General features: G+C 34.9%; 2 protein-coding genes across 4 annotated transcripts; both read left to right on the top strand.

Annotated features, from left to right (window-relative positions):
• Positions 1-9,891: 9,891 nt before the first annotated feature.
• Positions 9,892-10,763, top strand: LOC113716352 (18.5 kDa class I heat shock protein). Its single transcript, XM_027240649.2, has one exon. The coding sequence runs from the start codon at positions 10,065-10,067 to the stop codon at positions 10,545-10,547; it is 483 nt and encodes a 160-aa protein (XP_027096450.1). The 5' UTR covers positions 9,892-10,064; the 3' UTR covers positions 10,548-10,763.
• A 3,597-nt stretch (positions 10,764-14,360) lies between these two features.
• LOC113717417 (uncharacterized) lies at positions 14,361-21,205 on the top strand. Of its 3 annotated transcripts, none has more exons than XM_072070956.1 (5): positions 14,361-14,600; positions 17,801-17,934; positions 20,507-20,577; positions 20,662-20,748; positions 20,831-21,205. In XM_072070956.1, the coding sequence occupies exons 1-5, from the start codon at positions 14,575-14,577 to the stop codon at positions 21,083-21,085; spliced, it is 573 nt and encodes a 190-aa protein (XP_071927057.1). In that variant the 5' UTR covers positions 14,361-14,574; the 3' UTR covers positions 21,086-21,205. The 3 variants fall into 3 exon arrangements, with proteins under 3 accessions (XP_071927057.1, XP_071927058.1, XP_071927059.1); XM_072070957.1 differs by having other exon boundaries at positions 14,362-14,600; positions 17,807-17,934; XM_072070958.1 differs by having other exon boundaries at positions 14,369-14,600; positions 17,626-17,934.
• The last annotated feature ends 212 nt before the right edge of the window (positions 21,206-21,417 follow it).

The following is a 21,417-nucleotide window of genomic DNA, read 5'->3' as shown; positions in this document are numbered from 1 at the left end:
TGATCAGTGATCAAAGGGAGGAAGTGCGCCAAGCATTGGGAGGGATTAATGAGGCAAAGCAAGGAAAATATTTAGGCCTCCCGATGGTGATTTCAAGAACCAAAGACCAGATATTTGGCTTTGTATGAGAAAACATCAAAAGAAGACTTCAAAACTGGAAAAGTAAGTTCCTCAGCTCAGCAGGGAAAGAGATAATGCTAAAGTCAGTAGCTATGGCCATGCCAACGTATGTCATGTCATGTTTCAAGCTACCAAGGAAACTTTGCAAAGATATCAATGCTCTGATGGCCAACTTCTGGTGGGGAGAAACAAGTGGTAGGAACAAAATGCACTGGACTTCTTGGGAAAGAATGGCACGAAAGAGAAATGAGGGAGGACTTGGTTTCAAGGACCTTGAAGCTTTCAATAAAGCACTGTTAGGGAAGCAGATATGGAGAATCCTCACCAAGCCAAACCTTCTTGTGAGCAAGGTGCTAAAAGCTAAATACTTCCCTAAGGAATCCATACTACATTGCAATCTCCCCAAAAATGCCTCCTGGATTTGGCAAGGCTTAATGGGAGCAAGAAGTTTGCTGGACAAGGGACTGATTAGGCGAATTGGCAATGGAAGGAATACACGAATCTGGGAGCATAAATGGATACCAGAGACAATCTCAGGAATGCCAAGTACAGTTAAACCAAACAATTGCGATTTGGAAAGAGTGGACGAGCTCATTTGCCACAACAGATGGAACAAGAACACCATATTTAAAGTATTCAACAGAGATGATGCTGAGAGGATCCTAAGTATCTCCCTAAGTCTGTCAGGGAGGGAAGACAGCTATTACTGGCAACCACAGGCAGGAGGGGAGTATACGGTCAATTCAGGTTACAAAATCCAAATGAAGAACAACAGGAAAGCAAGGAAGAGTATCTCAGAGGTAGCTGGTTCGAGTTATATAGAAGGGAGCCAGCATGTGTCACAGATGTGGAACACACTCTGGCAGCCCAACATCAAGCACAAAATCAAGCTCTTCATTTGGAAATGTATACAAGGAGCTTTACCAGTGAGAGAAGCCGTGAGTAGAAGAACAAGAATAGGAGATCCAATATGTAGAACCTGTGGAGAGGCACAGGAAACAATTGAACATCTATTGCTAACATGCCCCCACACGGTGGACATCTGGAAGGCATCACCTATTCACTGGGACGGGGCTCAGGACCAGCAGGGTGACTTTAGAAGATGGTGGCTTAGAATCTCAGAAGCAAGGGCAAGACCAGAAGGGAGGGAACATATTGGCTTGACGGCAAATATTTTGTGGCAAGTATGGAAAGATAGGAATAAGAAGGAGTTTGAGAGCTCAACTAGATCATCACCACTGAGAACAGTAGAAAAAGCACATAAAGAGTGGCTGGAGCAAGTGGAAGTAGAGAAATCAAAAGATAGAACGAGTACAGAAGAAACAGCCCACATGCATGATCAACAAAGCCAAGGCAATGAAGCTCAGGGAGCTATGATCATGGACCTGTCAACAGCTACAAGGAAAGGACAAAACAATCTAGGCATTGGAGTCACAGTTAGAACAACTTCAGGCACCAAAATTGCAGAATGGAAGCTGAAAGAAAGAAGCCTGGGAAACCAAAGCCTAGATGATGCACTAGCATTAAAGCTAGTCTTGTGCAAAGCTGCACAATATCAGTGGAGCAGAATCAGGCTCAATTTTGCCAACAAGGAGCTGTTGAAACAACTAACAAAAACACAGCCATTGGGGAGCAGAATGGCTACATTGCTGGAGGATATTGTGAATGTGAAAAGACTGTTTTGCATGTGCTCCTTTTGTTTGAGTAGGGAAGAAAATATGATAGATAGTAGAAAATTAAGTGTTGATGCTTTAGGCATTATTGTGGATGAGGAAAGGAATGTTCCTCAGTGTCTTTGAACACTTTTTGTAAAGTTCTCTTGAGCCATTGCTCGCACTTGTAAATTTTTCCCTTACTATAATGAAATTATCCTATCATTTCGACAAAAAAAAAAAGATGCAGGCAATGCCTTTTCTACTCCTTCTGAGGTCTACTCTAACAACATTAACATGGAGACTCTGATGATGGATCAAACTGACCCTAAAGTTAGAAAGAAGGTGGACGTGATAGAGATGCTCTCAAATTCACAATTTGCTCACAAGAATGTTGCTAATAACTTTGTGTTCTAAACAGTGGTTTAGTGCAAATGATGTGCAGATGATGCTTAGTTTTTAGTGTCTCAAAGGACTTTAGGAGTTTTATAAACTTTTAATTGTTAATGTAGAGCCAAAATTTGAATACCTCTAGCTTAGTTCGAACTTCGATTATGATTGGCATATTCTAGATAATTTGCTCAAGACATGTCAATAGATTTATGTTTAGTAACGATTATGTCTATTGTATACATGATATTCTCCTTTTGTTCTTGAATCCTGTAAAGTTTTGCTCTCCATGTGTTAGTTTTGTGTTTTTAGTTGTATGCATAGCCATGGTATTTTTCTTGAATCAATGTATCATCCTTTTCTGTACCTTAGCTTTCTATTGTTTCTACTGTCCTACTTTCTCAAATGGCTAGCGTCCTCTGGTTTCTACTTAATGAAAGTTTTTCCTTATAAGAAAGAAGAGTGCAGCATTAAAGAATGGGCCCCGGTTGTCCACTTATCCTTGCATTCCATGAAGATTTTCTTATATAGTGATGAAAGCATCAGTAAGAAACAAAGACAAAAATGCTTATTGGGTAGCTTGTGCATTAACCTAGTCTCATCTTGTTGTGATATCAGAATGGACTTTAAACAAAGGACACCTCTGATAATGTAGATTAGTACAACAATTTTTATTGAATGCTTTGTGATGGTTTGCTAGAAAAACCAAGGTCTATTTTTAAGATTATTAAAATTTTGAAAACTATTTAAAATTAATATAAATAGTTTTAAACAGTTAACTTTAACTATATATTGTCATTGTTACTAGAATGATAGTTAATGATTTCTCCATAATTTGGATGATGGCATCTCGAATGTCAAACCTTTGTCCACATTAAAAGAATTGATAGATTAATAAATGCAATAATTAACACCTATCTCAAAATACAAATCAATTCAACCCACCAATAATGCTAAAATTCAAAAAGCTTTTCTGCACATATTTTGATTGTAAGGAGGGGAAATATATTTGTATAAACTATTTTGTGACAAAAACAAGGACTCTTTTTAGAATAAATAAAATTTTAAAACTTTTCAAAATTAATACTAATATTTTAAATGATTGATTTTAGCAATGAATTTCTCGGTAATGAAAATATTGTTATCTTGAGCATCAAAGTTTTGTAGACATGAAAAAAGTTTCATATCCTAAGAATTTAATTAGCACTATCTCTTAAAAAATTAATCTATTTGGTCCTCCAATTATGTTGAAATTCAAAAAGCTTTAGTGCACTTATCTACATATCTAGTAAAAGAGCGAATGCAAGTGTTAAAATGAGTGGTTGTTTTGCTGATATGGCGATGTGTGATTTGGTGAAGGATGGTCGTCTGGTCTCGAGGATCTCACGTGTTGAACTCAGCAAAATCAACCAAACGTGCTGAACTTGGCAACCAAGCTCCCGCGTGAGAGTTCAAAATTTTCTCTCTATTGGGAAGTGTGCGGATCTCCCTCCTTGGGAGCTTTCTGAAACTTTTGTGTCTGAAAACGAAAAGCATCTCCCAATTGATTATTTTGGATGCAAACTTTTCAAAGGGAGGACAAAAGCAGTATATTTCTAACCACTAGTTGACAAACTTAATAGACGTTTAATTGAATAGAGGGGTAAGCTTTTGACTGTTGGAGGCAGAATGATACTTATTAAGCATGTTTTAGCTACAATTCCTTTGTATACAATGGCTGTTCTGGATCCTCCGAAGCAGGTTTTGAAACAACTGGAACAATTGATGTCCAGGTTTTTTTGGGGGTTTCGGACAGGGTAAATAAAAGGCGTTAGATCTCTTGGGACAAGTTATGCTATCCGATGGAGGAAAATGGCCTTGAATTTCAGAAACTGGGAGATGTTCAACTAGTATTTGGTTGTAAGCTTTGGTGGAAATTTCGTTCTGGATCTTCCATTTGGGCTAATTTAAGGGCTTCAAAATATATCAAAGGTATTGATCATGCCTCTATAATCAACTTCAAGCATTCAGATTCGCGGATTTGGAGAAGGATGTTATGCACTAAACAAGTAGTGGAAGATAATACTCGCCTGCTTGTTCGAGATAGATCATCATCTTTTTGGGTTGATAATTGGATAGGTGAGGGGCCTCTTGCCACTAGTTTGCCAGTCGTTCCATTTCCGAAGGTTCGAATTTCAGATTTCCACCATAACAGGATATGGCATTTAGATGCATTGCAGTCACTTGTTTCTAGTGAACAGTGAACTAATATAAGGCAATTTTCTTTGTCTAACGATATGAAAGATGAGCTGGTGTGGTGTCCTGTAGCTTCTGGCCTTTTTTCAGTTTCATCTGCTTTCAACATATATAATGCGTCAAAAGAAGCCGACAATGATTTCCAAGAGGTACATTTGGAGCTCTCGAATTCCCCTAAGAATATTGATGTTTATGTGGAGGCTTCTGAATAATGTTATTCCATTAGTTGATGTCCTTGGGGGCTTGGGCTTTAATATGCCCTCAAAATGTTCTTTTTGTACAAGTTGTGAAACAATGGATCATCTATTTTCGAAGTGTCCCCTAGCAGAGGAAGTCTGGAATTATTTTGAGCGTCTGTTAGATATTCCGAGCAATCATCACCTCGATATTCTTTATCGACTGCAGGGCCTATGGGCAGGTGCCTCAAGTTATTCAATGACTGGTTGTCTTCTACACATATTGCCATCGATAGTCTGTTGGGAAATTTTGGAAAGTACGGAATCTCCATTTCTTTGAAGGTGTTGTCCTCCCAGCTACCCTGATTTGTCATCGAGTTCTCGCTGAAGTTCAAGCTATCTTGATAGCTTGGCCTTTAGCTCATAAGGAGGCATCTGATGCAAAGCTTCTTCTACGAGTATGGTTTCCTCTCTTATTCCGAGGAATCCTCGGCCAGTTACTTGCCTAACTGGGCAAGCACCATCATTCCCTTTTTCCAAATTAAATGTGGATGGCTCTTCGCTTGGGAACCTTGGGCCCTCAGGTGAGGGAGGTATGCTCCAGGATCATTTAGGCTTGTGATTCTTGTGTTTTCTATACGTTTTATGGACATTGCACTAGTCTGGAGGCCGAGGCAAGAGCCTTACTGGAAGGTCTAGCTGTTTGCGCAGCACTTGGTCACATTCAGGTTTTGGTTGAAATGGACTCCAAGATTCTGCTTGATGCGGATTAAAGACATGCTAAGTGTGCATGGTGCATTGATGCTTTTTTTTTTTTTTGCCAGATTTGGGCTGCTTCTCAGAATAGGCAGTTTCATTTTGTTCATGGTTATCGGGAGGTCAATTCTATGGCGGATGCACTTGCTCAACTCGCCAATTCTAGCCAAGTTTCCACTTTTTATCATCCTCAAGATTTGCTGCAGCTTGTAAAAGGCATAGTTAATCTAGATAGGATAGGATGCATTTTCCTTTTTTAAGATTTTCATAGACTTTTACTTTTCAAAAACAATAAATAAAATTCCGAGGTTAAAAAAAATTGCTTTGGTAAAAACCTAGACAAAATCGTCTAAAACAGGCCAAATCAGTGACCTTGTTCAACTAACTGACCCGATTTTCAAACTTTTTTTGTTTTTCTGAAACATAATTTAAGTTACCTAAATTATAAAACTTTCATCTATTAATAGGAATAAGAAAATGCCACTCACCTAGTGTAAATATTAAAACTACTCGCTTTCCCAAATGATCTCTAAATTAAGAAGTTTTCATCCCTATCTTCTTATCAATTTATCATCAGCGATTCTAACTTGTATTATAAAACCATATTCCCAACAAAAAGATGCCGAATTGGGTATGATTTGTTTTAATTTAGTTTTTCAAGTAATTTTGGAGAATGGACGTATTTTAGATATGAATTCACACTTTTATATATAAATTTTAATTGCAAGCTTAATATCTTTGTAACATTTTATATGGTTGGTCGAATATAACCAAGAACTTAAGTTCAATATTTCTAAAACTTATAAAAAATATAAAATAATCATGAAATCATACTGAGGTCAACGAATGGTCCTACCTATCCGACCAATTGATCCTTAACACAATAGTTTAGCCGAATCATTATCTGGTCCATATTTAACAACATTGCCTGCAACCAAAAGAGAGTTAATGCTGATGAACATTTAAGCAACAAAGCAAATTTCTTAAATTTTCAAGTGATCTCAGATAATAGTTACTATTACAAATTGGAGTTCTGTAGGCTTAGGAATAATTTGCAGATACCTGAAACGATGTGAAGTTATGGCAAAAAAAGGGAACTTGAAACAGCAAATTATTTACTAACAATTAATACCTTCAAGTCCACCGAAACTCAAATAACAACTTATAATATGCATCTCCTCAAATAAACAAAGACCTCGAATAACAACTTTTAATTAGTTGTGGAGTTTTTAAAGAAAAATTACTGTAACATTTTTTTTTTTTTTAGGATATGATGTATGTGAAGTAAAAAGGTGATTGAAAAATGTATGAAAAAATAGGCTCATGAAAACTTTTTAAAAAAATTCTGTCAAAAATGCAATCCAAACAAGACTAATTTCTGACTTATCTCAATTTTTTTTTCCATGGTAGAGTATTAATATGTTGCCGCCTTTTTTGATGCACTTGTTCCTCTATTGAAACAAAACGTACAACTTAATCAGCAAAATATTACACTTAATTGATAACAAATTACCAATTTAGGACCCTCTATGTACCATCATAAGTAAGCGTTAAATTTTACAGCGCATCCTTTCATTGAACAAGCCACTTCATCAGCACAATCTACCATTTTATTTCTAACAAAATTTAGAGAAAAAAAAATCTACTTGCAAATTGAACCAAGTCAATTTATTGAAAGAAGAATATACTTCATAAAAATAAATATTCCGCTTTATTAGAAAACTTACTACTAGCTTATTAGAAAAAATAAATATTGGATTATTACAAAAGACGTACCACTCTAATGGTTGCAATTTATAACACTTCATTGCTTAACTCATTATCGAATTACATGGAGCTAGAGCTGTAAACGAACCGAATCGAACCGAGTATCTCATGTTTGAGCTCTGTTCGTTAAGCGATTCAAACAACGTTCGTGTTCGTTCGTTAATTTTCGAACTACAAACCTGTGTTCGTGTTCGGCTCGTTAAACAAAGTTTGTGTTCGGCTCGTTTATGTTAAACGAGCATATGAGCCGTTCGCAAATATGCTCGAAATGCTCGAATCCAAATTATTTTAAGCCTTAAATATGCCATGCAAATTATTACTCATTCTCAAAAACAATTAAAGCACTAAGTGACTAAATTCTATTATTCATTAACTATATAACTAACATTAACATAAAAACAACAAATAAAACAAAGCAATTTGCCCTCCAAGTATAAAAGTCCAGCCATAAAATTAACCCTAAAATTTGTCAAATGATAATTATGTTCATGTTCGCGAACGTTCGTTAAAACTCGCGAACATACTCGTATTCGCTAACGTTCGTTTAACATGTTCACGAACATTCGTTAAAATTTGCGAACATACTCGTGTTCGCTCGATTATTAATCGAACAAAAAAATTCGTTCGAACTCGGTTGTTTAAAGTTTCGAACGAGTCTTTCACGAACACGAACGAGTCGAAACGAATCGAGCTACCGAACAGTTCGATTCATTTAACAGCTCTACATGGAGCCTTTATTAAGGGGGGAAAAGGACTATAAAAATCAAACCACTCTATTAGAAAAAGAACTTGATACTTGAAGAGGAAACTGTGCAACTTTATTATTAATAGTATGCTAACTCATTACGTATTTGATACTTTGACTTTATCATACTAAATTACAACTGTACTTCACATTTTTATTGTTTCCTGCATAGGTTTTAGTTGTATGATTTTATTGTTTACTTATGCTGAATAAACGCAGTGACATAAATTAAAGATTACTGACCAAGTTTGATCTAAATCCTGAATTATAATCTAGTAAATTTTTTAACTCATCCAGTAGAGACCTAATATTGGGCCAAGGCCTGTTACGGCCACAAAGTCTGCTCTACTACAAGCTGCCTTAACCACGTCCGGATGGGGTAGCATTTCTGTAATTCTTGATTAGGAATGTTAAAAAGTCGTTTAATATTCTGTTAATATTCAAAAACCTATGTCTATTCTCAAATCATAGTTCAACAATCTCAAATCATAGTTAACGCAAGTGTTTATTGATGGATGCTTAGTCAAAATTGTCAAAAGTTGATTGATTGCATGTAGGAAACTTGCAGGTTTTGTTAAAAATGTGATTTAAGTTTACTTAACGGTCATGTGAAAATCACATGACCAGTTCCGTTAAAAATTGGGTAAATTGCCGTTTGAGGATGACATTGGTCAAAAATTATTAATTCAGACATCAAATGTGTCGTGCTCAAAAGTTGAGGGACGAAATGTGTCTTTCCCAAAGTCGTTTAATATTCTGTTAATATTCAAAAACCTATGTCTATTCTCAAATCATAGTTCACCAATTTCAAATTGTTTTATCCAATACTTTTTTTTTTTAAAGACTGTCTTTTCCAATGTTTGTGAATGGGTTTTAAAACAAGTTAGTCAAGGACCAAAAAACTTTAGAAAGAGGATTTTTTGTCTCATTACAGTTTGCTCTGGTCGCCATACGAAACTTTAATTAAACCAAACTGTGATAATTACATGTGACATTTCTACCATGTAATTCTGTTGGATATTTATTTACCAAAAAAAGACTTAACTTTTCACAAAAGAGAAATAAAAAACTTACTGCTCGTTTGAATTGCATTTTTTTTTGGAGAAGTTTTTGAGAAAAAAATTACAATATATGTAAAGTAAAATGGTAATTAAAAATTGTGTAGAAGAAATATTCATGAAAGCATAAAAATTTTTCTCCGAAAGATCAGAATCCAAACAATTAACTTCTCACAAGAGGGGGAAAAAACACCTTTTCACAAGAAATCTCTGGCGTGATAAATACTGAATGAACGTACATGTACAATTGAAGTTGGGCTGCAACTTGTAATTCATCTTCTTGGGCTAATATGCACGCCTAGTGCTCCAAACAGATTGCAAAAGTCCATCTCATGCCTCCCAAGAATTAAGTGGGCCTTCAAATTTGAACCATCCAGAGCTCTCTAGAATTTTTTTCCCCCAAAACGGCAAATTGGTTCCTTTTGTTAAAGGGCAAATAAATTACATATAAGTCCTTGTAGTTTTGCACAGTAACAGACGAGCCTCTTAACATTTTAAAATAGTTATATAACTCTCATGTAATTTTAGTATAAAGTAAAACAATGAATAAAATACACAATTAATTATAATGATTATAGAAAAATGCTTCAAAGTGCTTATGATCAAATTATAATATCTACTTATTCCTCCATAATTTATATAAATATTCATTTTATCCCATCCCTCTATTATTTTACATATGGTGCAAAAGTCATCATTTAATTTAATATTTAAATACACTATGAATTTCAACGAATGACGTTAGTTAGTATAATTTATTTTTCTGTTAAATTTTTACTTTACATAAAATCAGAGAGAGATAAAGTGGATATTTTAAAACACTAAGAGGTGATGTGATAATAGATGAAATGACGGGAGGTTATTTGTAATTTGTCCTTTGTCAGAACAGCAACTTGTCCGGAGCCCTCTAGACCATGAAGGAAGATCGTAGAAGTTGATAGGGAAAGCAAAAGAATTCCAGATTAATCCGTTGGGCAATCAATTCACGAAAATCCTCGAAAACTCTGGGCTCTGCCTCTCATATCCTATAAATATGAACCTCCTTCACCTGCTTCATCATCATCGACAAGAATTGATCGAATCTCACAGTACAATTATATATCTCTGTTTAGCTTCATAAGCTGTCAAATATTTAACGTCACCGTCACCGTCAGTTCTGCTGAAAATGTCGCTGATTCCAAGCGTCTTCGGTGGCCGAAGAAGCAACGTTTTCGACCCATTTTCACTTGACATTTGGGATCCCTTTGAAGGCTTTCCTTTCTCGAACACCAGTCTGGCGAACGTCCCAGATACAGCAAGGGATACATCTGCATTTGCAACCGCCCGCATCGACTGGAAAGAGACTCCCGAAGCCCATGTCTTCAAAGCCGACCTTCCGGGGCTGAAGAAGGAGGAAGTGAAGGTGGAGGTTGAGGAAGGCCGGGTCCTGCAGATTAGCGGAGAAAGGAGCCGGGAGCAAGAGGAGAAGAACGACAAGTGGCATAGGGTGGAGAGGAGCAGCGGCAGGTTCCTGCGCAGGTTCAGGCTGCCGGAGAACGCCAAGGTGGATCAGGTGAAGGCCAGCATGGAGAATGGGGTGCTCACCGTCACCGTGCCGAAAGAGGAAGTGAAGAAGTCTGATGTTAAGGCCATTGAGATCTCCGGCTAAATGCTTTGGGTTGCTAAGCTAAGCTAAGCTCTGTGGAAACTGAATGTGAAACAAGAATAAAAGAGTGTGAGGTGTAGCGTGCAAACTGGTTGTGAGATGTCTCCGTTTGTATGAATTTGTTTGTTTGCTGTGTGGATGAGGATGATGATGAATTTTGTGTAAAGGGCTTTGTATTTCTTGAAATAAAAAGTATCGGTAGATACCTGTTTCTTACCAGAGTTTTCTTCTTGGCTTAATTTATATCCACCACGGAGTATATCCTATGTTCAGCGAAAAGAATTAAGTGATTTCAGATGCTCAATTAGGAATTTAAGCAAGATGTTTTGAGGTGGGGGGGGGGGGTAACATTTTTCTTTGAGTTCTGGAAGTGTTGGGAGGCGCAATTGATGTCAGATTTTCATGAAAGACACTGAAGATGGCGAGAAGGGTCGAGGTGGCGGATTTTAGATTGCGGAACCAACTCCGGAATTCACTAGAAAATGTAGCACCAGGATAGACCATTAAACCATGGTAAAACAGTTTCATCGATGGCCACCCAATTACGATTCATCTTTAGATTTGGATCGGTTCAACCGCTTCAATCGTAAATCGGTTTTTTTTCTTTTTGTTAATAATAAGATTATTAACAGATTATTGAAAATCGTCTAATACGATTGACATATATTGTTAAACATGTATTAAAATTATAAATCTCTAATTTAATAAATACAAAAGATTTGAGATATTAAGAAGAAGTTTAAAAGGTATCATTAATTTTAAAATCGCTTCAGTTTACTTTGTATATGTTATAATTGTCAAATCTGCTAATTAATAGTAGTAAGTTTTAATAAAGATAGTGAGATCTATTGATATAGACCTAAATTTGAAATAAATTCAAATCTAACAACTAAATTTGAAGTAAATTCAAATTTAAACAACAAAATAAGAAAAAATAATACAAAAGTTCACTATAAACTTCTAGGAGAATAAAAATTTTCACTAAGAACCCTAGGAAAATAGATATCTTCCATTAAGAAAATTTAAGAGAGATTTTATTAGAAAAATAACAAAAATGAAACTTATAGGAGGGAGACCAGAGAGATCATGGTGGGATTTAGAGAAATGAAGCGGTAGAAAGAAGTTGGAGAAGAGTAGTAAATCGGCCTTGTTTTTTAAGTGATTTGTAGTATAAAATTGTTTTGGTAAAAAATCGATCAAAATCATAAAAAATCGGTAAAATCAGTGATTTGATTCGACTGGTTGGTTCGATTTTTAAACTTTTCTTTTTTCTTTTCTCCAAATATAATTTGAGTTATCTAAATTATAATATTTTATTTATTAATAGAAATAATAAAACATCACTCATTTAATGTAAATATTAAAATCACTCGCTTTTTAAAATGATCTCTAAATCAAGATGTTTTCATTCCTATGATCTCATTAATTTAACATTAGTGATTTCAACTTGTATTAATTTATTTTAATTTAGCTTTTCAAGTAGTTTTAGAGAATGGATATATTTTAATTATGAATTTACATTTTTACATATAATTATTAGATGTATATTTGATTGCAAGTCTAATATTTTTAGAATATTTTTCATGATCGGTCAAATATAACTAAGAATTTAAATTCAATATTTCTAAAACTTATAAAAATATAAAATAATTATAACATCTGCTGACGTTAGCGAGTTTTTGAGAACGGTCCGATTTGACCAGTTGATCTTTGATCCAATAGTTTAGTCGAATCACTATTCGATTCGAGTTTAACAGCATTGTTTACCGCTGGTATAAATCCGAAGTCCAAAACCCAAAAACGAAAAGAGTAACATAGTGCTCTTCTAATCATAAAAGAGTAAACATGAATTTAAGATAGTAGTAATTTTTTTTAAGACATGAAAAGAAATTATTCATTTTAACTCATTTAGTCCAGAAGTTAACTTAAGCACCTTAAGAATAGGTAAAGTTTCACTTCCAACATTGTGAAATGATGAAAAATATATCCTTATACTATATAAGATTGAGTTTTGGTGAAAGAGGGGGTTGTATTTCAACCGCATAGGTAGGGACTTTTTGGAAATGTAAAATATTCTGTAGTATTTGACAAGCTATATGTACAAGTGAGAGAAGCTTGTGGTTAGGTATATTAACCGAAATACCCTTATTTATAGACATTTAAAACTTTATGTTGTTGAAACATTTGGATATTTATGGTATGTGCAATTAATCTACAACCATTTGTTGTTTTTGGTACAACACACATAAGCCTGTAGGTTTGTGAAATTACTTAAATGGTATTCACACATCATAAGTGCGGACATTACGAGAAGAAAAAGTTATGACCATAAATACGGCAATTGAATCACACGGTTATCACTGAAATGGCCTTCACACATCATAAATGCACCGTTTGACTAATGATCACTGAACTTGGAAATCACTTGTACAGGGAGCCTACAAGTAAAAGGGAGTAAGAAAGGCCAACCTTGCTTAACCGTCACCGTGGTTAGAGTTTAGGTGTGGAAGCACTTCCTTTCAGACCTTCTTCTCTATCATTTATACCTGAATTTAATGGCCAGAAACGTGGATCTACTAATGGCTCCTAAATTTCGGGTATTGGGTTTTCTCTTGCAACCTTTGTTTGAAACAGAATGCCGCATCGTTTTCCCTCTCACCCGAGCTTATGGCCGAAACACTTTATTTCTTTCTCATTATAGCCTCAATTAAATAGCCAGACGTTGGTAAGTTAATGCCCAATAGCAGCGTTGGTTATGATTGTTTCCATGCCTCCTCTTCACCTTCTTCCATTTCAACCTTTTCATACTCTGGGATTGGGATATTTTTTTATGCCCTTATACTGCATAAATCCTAGGCATGGAAATAATCACCGCCCACTGAAATAGGAAGTTGTGGAGGGTCCGACCGACAATCTTTACGAGGGTCATTAATTTAATTTGGGATTTGATGAGGCTTTCACTTGGCCTCTGCTTCATTTTGGTCCCACGATTTCTTCATTCTGCTACAACTTGTTTTTAATCAACTTCTATTGGTAAGTTAATGACTCGCTTACTTGAAGACCAACCGAATGTGGACATTAGTAGCGTGTAGTCCTTCACCACAGAATTTCCTCAGCTTGCTTCCTTAAGTCAAAAGCACCAAGAGTAGCTACTCCGACAAGAAAATGCACCAACATCCCTGTGTTGCCTCAACTTTCAACTTCAGCAGTCAGAGTAGTTGAAGCAGGAAGTTGCAGAGGGCCCTCGATCATGTATGTTCTACACTCATCATGTAGATGCTAAAGTTTGGACCAAAATGAAGAAACCACCAAGAAGCAACGCATCTGATTGCTGTCTATTACAACATCTACATGAGTTTACTACTATTCATATCACTAAATAAGTAGACATACATGATGTCTTATTCAACTACTTTGCTATCTATCTCGTAGTTTTTACTTGAAATAATTTCATAAATATTTGTCCGTACACCTTTGGGAACTTGCTGCATCTAATTATTTGTCTTCGGAAACTTCCTGATTCTAATAGTGGAAGACTTTTATGTTGTTTGTCTTATAATCATACATGCTTCTAATTATTTATCACAACGTTCGATTCTCACAATGTATTATTATTTATCCAACCAAAAAATTTTATTCAATATGTATGTGTGTTTGTGTGTGTATGTATATGTGTCATTTTTTTTTCACTTTTTTGGACTTAATTGAGATTTAATCACTTCTGAGTAGGGATGGCAATGGACGGGCGCGGGAGTGAGGGTGGGGGCAAAATATTTACCCCCGCCTTAAAAAGGGGTAGGGGATGGGTGGGGTATTCCCGCATAAAAAAAAAAACATAACACACACACACACACACACACACACACAAGTAAAAAAACCCCTTATTTCCTCCTTCGTTCCCTCCTTCGCAACCGCAGCCACAGCCGTCGCCTTCAATTCCCCTCAGTTCTAATCACTACTCAACTAAACCCATCCTCTCTGTCTGAATCCTCCTAAAATTTTACCCAACCGAGAATCTCAGATCGAGCTAATGTCTTCGTCGGCAAGTGATCGGAGGTAAATCTTCATCTTTTTCTTGCTGATATCTTTGTCTTTGTTTTCCTTGTGCGCTTAAATTGTTGGATAATTAGGAGGGAACGGGTCTGTCTCTGTTTCTGGTTCTAGGTTTTTGAGTTTCCAATCAATATTCGTTAAATCAAAGCTTTTGGGCTGGCTAATTAACTTGAATTATTGGGGTTATCGCATTTCATTTATCTATCGGAAGTTCCGAGAGTTGAATTAATACTTTTTATCTACTTTGAAGGGCCAAATTAAAATTCACCCTTTTGTGAATGTTAGTTCATATGTACGTTTGGCATTCCTCTGTTTTCGGCTGCCTTAGATCATTAGAGCCGAAGTATGTTTATTTGTTCTCATTTGGTCAAACCCCTTGGCCTACGAATTGTGTTGATTTGGTAAACTCCGTGATGATTTATGTCATTATAAAGATCACGTACCATTGGGGATAATGTTTGTGGGAGATTGGATGGGAGTTTGAGCAGAGAAATTGCTGATTTGTTATGAAATCGAGGAGGACAAACTCATTGATGTTCAAGAGTTAAACTTGTTTACTTGTCTTATATAATCATTAATTATTTGTTTAGTAAAATATGTATTTTAACTCATTTCAGAGTATATTGCTGTCCACTAATTAAATATTTTTACGAGTCTTCGATAAATTATTAAGTAAAGATTTATTAGAATTTTCAAAATTTTCCTTATTGTTAACTATAGGATGTTAATTTGATATCTTGACACTAATTATGTATTTCAAATCACATTAATTATAGGATAAGTATATTTTTGTATGTAGGTATAGATGTAATTAGAATTACAAGAGTTCACAAATAAATTTTAAAACATTTAAAGACCACAACACAATACTTATAAAGTTTAGTTTTTATAGACGATTCTTTTGTATTTTCTTTTTTTGCTTTTGTTTTAATTTTATTATTCTTTTTCATGTGTTCTGCTTTAGTTGTAGGGGTCCGAAAATTCAACTAATTTAGAAATGGTACTGTGTCAAACAAAATTACTTTAATATGAAATTTAATTTTATTTTTATATAGTTGATATCTCTTTTATCATCATGGCATTGACCATAACTAAGATTCCTTTATCAATAAAGTACTATACACTAATCTCGTGATAAGTGTATCAAAAGTAGACGATGGTTTCTCCTTGTATTGATAGAGTTGTCAAATAGGGAGATTTGGAGGAAGACAGAGGTTGACTAGTGGCTTGTTTTGATTTTCTCTAGAATTTGAGCTGCTAAACCTTATCTTTTTGGTGATGATACTTTTGTCCATTTATGAAAAGTTTAAAACTGTCCACCATCTATTAAGTTAAAGGGGATAACCATTATTGTCTAAACATCTATGGTGTATAGGTAGTTTAGCCAAAGTACAACAGAGGTAGTGTAATTAGTTTAACACTTGATTTTATTTTCTCTTTTTGTGCTATAAATGTAATTAGTTTAACACTTGATTTTATTTTCTCTTTTTGTGCTATAAATGTAATTAGTTTTACACTTGATTACATGTTGTGCTATAAACAGAATTTTATTACAAGTATTAAAAAAATTATTATCCAATAGAGTCACTTCATGATATGCGAGTGTGGAGAAGAAAGACCTAATTAATTTGTTACGTGTATTGTTTATTTTACTCAATTTATCCACTATGTATAAATTAAAGACATATAATTTTATCTTTGGCAAATTTTAGAAACCGTCCTTGAAGTTTCTAATAGCATTATTTAGTACCTCCAAAATTTGAAAAATCTCATTTACCTCCCTTATTTTAGACTTTTTGTAATATTTAAAATCTTTTTCAAAATATAATATTAAAAAAACTAATTGTGCGAGAGAGAATATAATCTCATTTCAAATATACATCTTACTCTTTAGTACAAAATTTTTTTCGTTAGCCCTTTATTTTATTAATATATGAATTTAAACGAAGGAGGGAACCTAACCGAAACCTTCAATGTGTGGCGATTAAAAAAAAAATAAAAGAGGAGTACTACTCCTTAACATATATAATAACTAAAAAACTTGAGTATATTAATAATAATTAAAAAAATGAAATCCAAAGATATAGTACGCTTTTGAAATACAGAGAGTTAATATTTCAAAGTTTATTTAAAATTGTTGTAAGTTACAATTTATTAGTAAAGTGTATTGAGTATTTTAAGGAGTTTAATAAATTGTTTACTTTTTGTGAATTTTATAGTTTTTTCCTCCGACTTGATGGCTTGAAAGCTAGAAAAATGAAAAATGTTGAAAGTTATATATAAACATGTTTGTGAAGTTTTCAAGTTGATACAAAAAGTTATTCTCATTATTATAAATATTTCAAAATTTTCCTACGAGTATTATAAATTATGTATAATTTTAAATATCTTAATATTTCTTGTCCAAACAAATGACATAAATAATTGTTAAAAGGTTTTTGACCACATAATCAACTTTTAAATTTCAATTAAAGAATCACATAAGTCAAGTGCACAACAATTAATAAATAAAATTAATGTGCTATAACAATTAAAAATTCATAGGAAAAAGATAAATTTAGGATGAGATTATATCCGCTATTCAAAAAATGTATTTTGTAATACTATTATATTTCCATTATATTTTTGGAGTGAGTTGTAAAAGATAGAAAAATATGGGGAGGCAAGTGCGATTTTTCAAAGTTAGAGAATATGGTGGTCATAAACCTCAGTAGCCATCTCCTGCCTCGAGTCTGCCTTTCATTCTTCTTCGCCCTTCTATTTTTCCTCCCCCTTCTCTTTCTCTTGAATCTCTGCCAGCCATTTGCTGTTTAGTGAATAATCTTAAAAGAGAGAATTAATTTTGGGTTGAAGATTGATTTGACAGATTTTTTATTTGTCATTCTGTGCAATTTCTACTAATTGGACATGGGTAAGTTTTCATTTTTATTTTTATTTGTTTAAACCCTAAAAGTCTCTGAAAATCATGGCGAATGCCTCCGTTCATGGATATCTGATGAGTCAATGCGGATTGTTATTGACTCTGCAGAATCCGCCGCTCTTTTGAGTCCCGGAGTTTCCACCGGGTCTACCGTCGGACCGGTCGTGGTACGGAGGCTGAAGTTCCGGTGACAACTCAGCCGGTCTTTGAACCATGATTATTGCTATTATATGGTTCTTTATTAAAAATTTGCCCTTTATTAATGGGTTGTTGTTAATATTAGTTGCAGTTGGAAAAACAGTTGGATGATGGCACAGAAAAAGCAAGTTTCAGGAGGTGTATCATCCACCAGCCACACGGATAATGGGGGTTCGAAGATGGACTTTAAGTCCATAATGAAAGATATCGAATTTTTGGGTAATTTGATCTCTCATGCTCCTCAAGCTAAGATACTTTTTTCCAAATCGAATATGTAGGACTTGTGGTTAATGAAGCATCTTTGATTATCTAGTTGGAGAAAAATTGCTAGTTTTAGAAGTTAAAAGAAGTTCAAGAATTAGTTCATTTCAGGTTAGATTTGAAATCAGTATACTTGTTTGCTTTTAGTTAATAAAGCTACGTATTTCACCTGGATTTGTTGCTTTTCTTTCCTCTTTAAATTAATGGATTTTAGTTTTCGCCAGTAACTTGGCCCTGGTTCCTTCTTTATCTTCTCTTCTCTATGTTTCTGTTGTTAATCATTTTTGAAGTGGAAAACAGTATGGATATCGTTTCGCCAGTAACTTGGCCCTGGTTCCTTCTTTATCTTCTCTTCTCTATGTTTCTGTTGTTAATCATTTTTGAAGTGGAAAACAGTATGGATATCGCATTCTGGTTGTTGAACTAAATCTATGCTCAAAACGGATGTTTGCTGGTGTTTTTCATTCTTTTGGCTCCTACTTTTAGATAGTATGGATACTTCTCTTTTTTTGATGCTTCAGGTTGGTTTTTAGATCTATTACTTAATTACGGTTAACATGATCCCCAATTCAAACTTTCTCATTCAGATAATCTTGGAAGACGTGCTTCATTGTAACTTTTTGGCCAGCTTTAACTTGTTTTGGGAACTTGAGTTGTTAAGGATAGTAGATGTATCCAAGGAGAACACTGGTAAATCTTTATGAGAATTCACAAGAAAATGTGAAAACAATAGTTTCAGGTACAAATCTTTTGAATGGTAAAGTTTTTTTTTTGCATATACTTAAAGATTGATTAGTTCTTATGTTCAATGGAGAGTTATTGTAATTAGCTATTGAGGATTTAGCAGATTGTGGATGCGTGAGTTTGTCCAGAGATTCACTCTTTTTAGTCAAGTACGCCTGTACATGGAAGCTCTAGATATTCTGCACTCAGGTGAGAATTAGGTATCCAACAATGAAAACTGGAGGAACTATATTCTTGCAATTCGTACTTGAGAAGTTTCTCAAGTCATTTAGATTGTAATTCTCCAATTTGACTTTGGGAGCTCTTGTTCATTGGTTGACCTCCTTTGCTCTTTAGCTGACAGATGTAATGGTTACCTTTAGTATATAGTTTTGTCTTCTAACAAACCCACTTGAAATTTATGAAGACTCGTGGTAAATTTGTCCCTCCTCTGCATATTGCACAACCAGCTCTTGGCTTTCTACTTGCTGTTGCTTTTCCTCCATGTCCGTAAGAAACTGGGAGTGCTCTAATAGATTGTCCTTGGAAATAGCACCTTAATAGCTGCATAAGGTTGTGAACAGATTCAGCTCTTTTTGTTTTCTGGTGCAGATTTTGCGTGCATTTCTTCAAAGCTTAAATGCTCTATTTTCATGCTCGAGTTGATTATTTCTTTTTCCCTTAATTTTTCTGTCTTTTTGCCATAGCTTGTCTCTGCTTTATCCTTTTCTTAATGCAAAAGATTCTTGTACTTGCTTCACACTTGTTTATCAAAAGTGACCCTTGTTCTGGAATTTGCATATCAAAGATCCAGCTTTCAGCTGTCTGTCTTTCTGTGATCAAGATCATTAGTAGTATTTGATCACTTTCAAACTGTGTGACACAATTTCTAGTAGGATTTATATCATAAATACATGACTCACCAGATCTGAGATGATGAACTTTGGAGCCCAGTTTTATGAAGTATAAAATGAATAAAGTAGTCATTTGTAGCTATTCACTTGATTAATCAGAAAGGTACTCAATAGCCATATTTTCAGTACTGGTAGATGCATACTGCTGTTTTGCCACATGTGAAGGGAAAAGGGTTTTCCTACCCAAAAAAGGGGAAAGGCTTAGATGAATGCTGCTTCCGTCTAAATTAGAAGACTATTTTCTTCTTTCATAGTGGGGGTAGTTGTATTACTTGAGGAAAAGCTACTTCTTATGAAGTTTAAGTCATGAGGGGGCAACTTTACTTGTACTTGAGTTTCATCTCTTAGGTAATATATGAAGCTTGAGGGTGGAATACCATAAGATTGAGTGGTTAATTTAATTCAATTGGGCTGACATTAGAATCAATGAAGCAGAAAGCTCTAGTAGTTTAGTTTTGTATCTCCACCAGGAATAGTAAGTTTAGGATGCTACTGCAGACCATGAGATACATTGGCGAAAAAACTTATGTGAGCATGAAAGTGTTGCTATCTTAATATATATTGGCCACTCAACTTGTACGAGTCTCTAAATAACTGTAACTCAAAAATGTTTATATTTTCACCGTTTTATTACATTCAAATGTTATTAGTTTTGGAAGAAAATCACATGCTGGTGCACTTAGACTTGATGACTGAATTTGATGGTTTGGTTTGAAATTTAATTCCTTGCTCTAGATTGGGTTTCTTTGGGATTCTGAAGAATTTGGCTGTGAAAAATTAAGAAAGGAAACCTGCTTTCTATTGAATTTTTTGAGTGCATTCCTTTTTTTTTTTCCCTTTTTTGTTTTAATTGATTTTCATGAATGTTTCTGTTGTTCAATTGTCCATTATAGGCTCTACACACATGACCTGGAAAGAGAAGAAAGAGCTGGAGAACAAGAAGGTTGTCTCTTTGGGCGGAAAGGTAATTCAATTGCACACTCAATAATTTTTCAGTCAGTAAAATTGTGCATGGCATCAAATAACTGTATCTTTCCTTTGACTTAAGCCTGCCAAGAGGCAGAGGTTACCCCTTAGTGTTGCGAGAGTGTCAATGAAGAGACAGAAGGAAAGGGAGGAAAAAATGCTTCAAGAGGTTGGTTATGTCTATTCATTTTATTTAGTTGCTTGAAAACGTGCTTTCTGTACCATTTTTCACTAACACTAAAGACTTTCAGAATTTGATACTTGGACGCTTTTCAAGCAATCGTGGTAGGGATGCTAAAAAGACTGAGAGGCGCAGTTCCGAGGACAGAGTGTTGAAGTCAACTGAAGGTCATTTTAGAAACGGTGTGCTTGACGTGAAACATTTATTACGACCTTCCGCGCCTAGAGTCGATGACAGCAGACCTGTTGCCGATAAGAAAAAGAAGAAGAAAAAGGGTGGTAAGAAGACTCGTGGGAAGAGAAATGGTGGTAGGAAGCACCGGTAGGACATCTAAAATTGCTTGTATAATTAACGTGTTGTAATGCTCTAACTGGCCGTGGATTTTGGTACTTAAAAAATCAGTTTGAATCATTGAATGCAGATGCTCTGATATATTCCAGACTTATTAGTTTCCTGTGCTTACCTATCTGTGCTGCTACTATGCTCGTGTGTCGGGCCGCTTGCTTCTGCAAAATCATGGTGCATTCATCTGACCAATCTCATAAAGTTTGTTATTCTCTGTAGAGATCCATGTATTCAGTTTGTTCAAGGCATGGGGTCAATGGCGAAACGATAATGATTTTTCTGTAGGAAAAAAGAAACTATGCCTGACATCAA

The sequence above is a fragment of the Coffea arabica genome, chromosome 11c (genome assembly GCF_036785885.1).
Source record: "Coffea arabica cultivar ET-39 chromosome 11c, Coffea Arabica ET-39 HiFi, whole genome shotgun sequence".
Lineage (NCBI taxonomy): Eukaryota > Viridiplantae > Streptophyta > Magnoliopsida > Gentianales > Rubiaceae > Coffea > Coffea arabica.
Note: the sequence above shows the minus strand (reverse complement) of the source record. Positions and strands in the feature narration are given on the sequence as shown.

Coding starts and splice junctions, on each gene's coding strand:
- LOC113716352 (XM_027240649.2), top strand. CDS start 10,065: ATGTCGCTGATTCCAAGCGTCTTCGGTGGCCGAAGAAGCAACGTTTTC.
- LOC113717417 (XM_072070956.1), top strand. CDS start 14,575: ATGTCTTCGTCGGCAAGTGATCGGAG. Junction 14,601..17,800: donor TCGTCGGCAAGTGATCGGAG/GTAAATCTTCAT, acceptor TGTTAATATTAG/TTGCAGTTGGAAAAACAGTT. Junction 20,578..20,661: donor TTGTCTCTTTGGGCGGAAAG/GTAATTCAATTG, acceptor CTTTGACTTAAG/CCTGCCAAGAGGCAGAGGTT.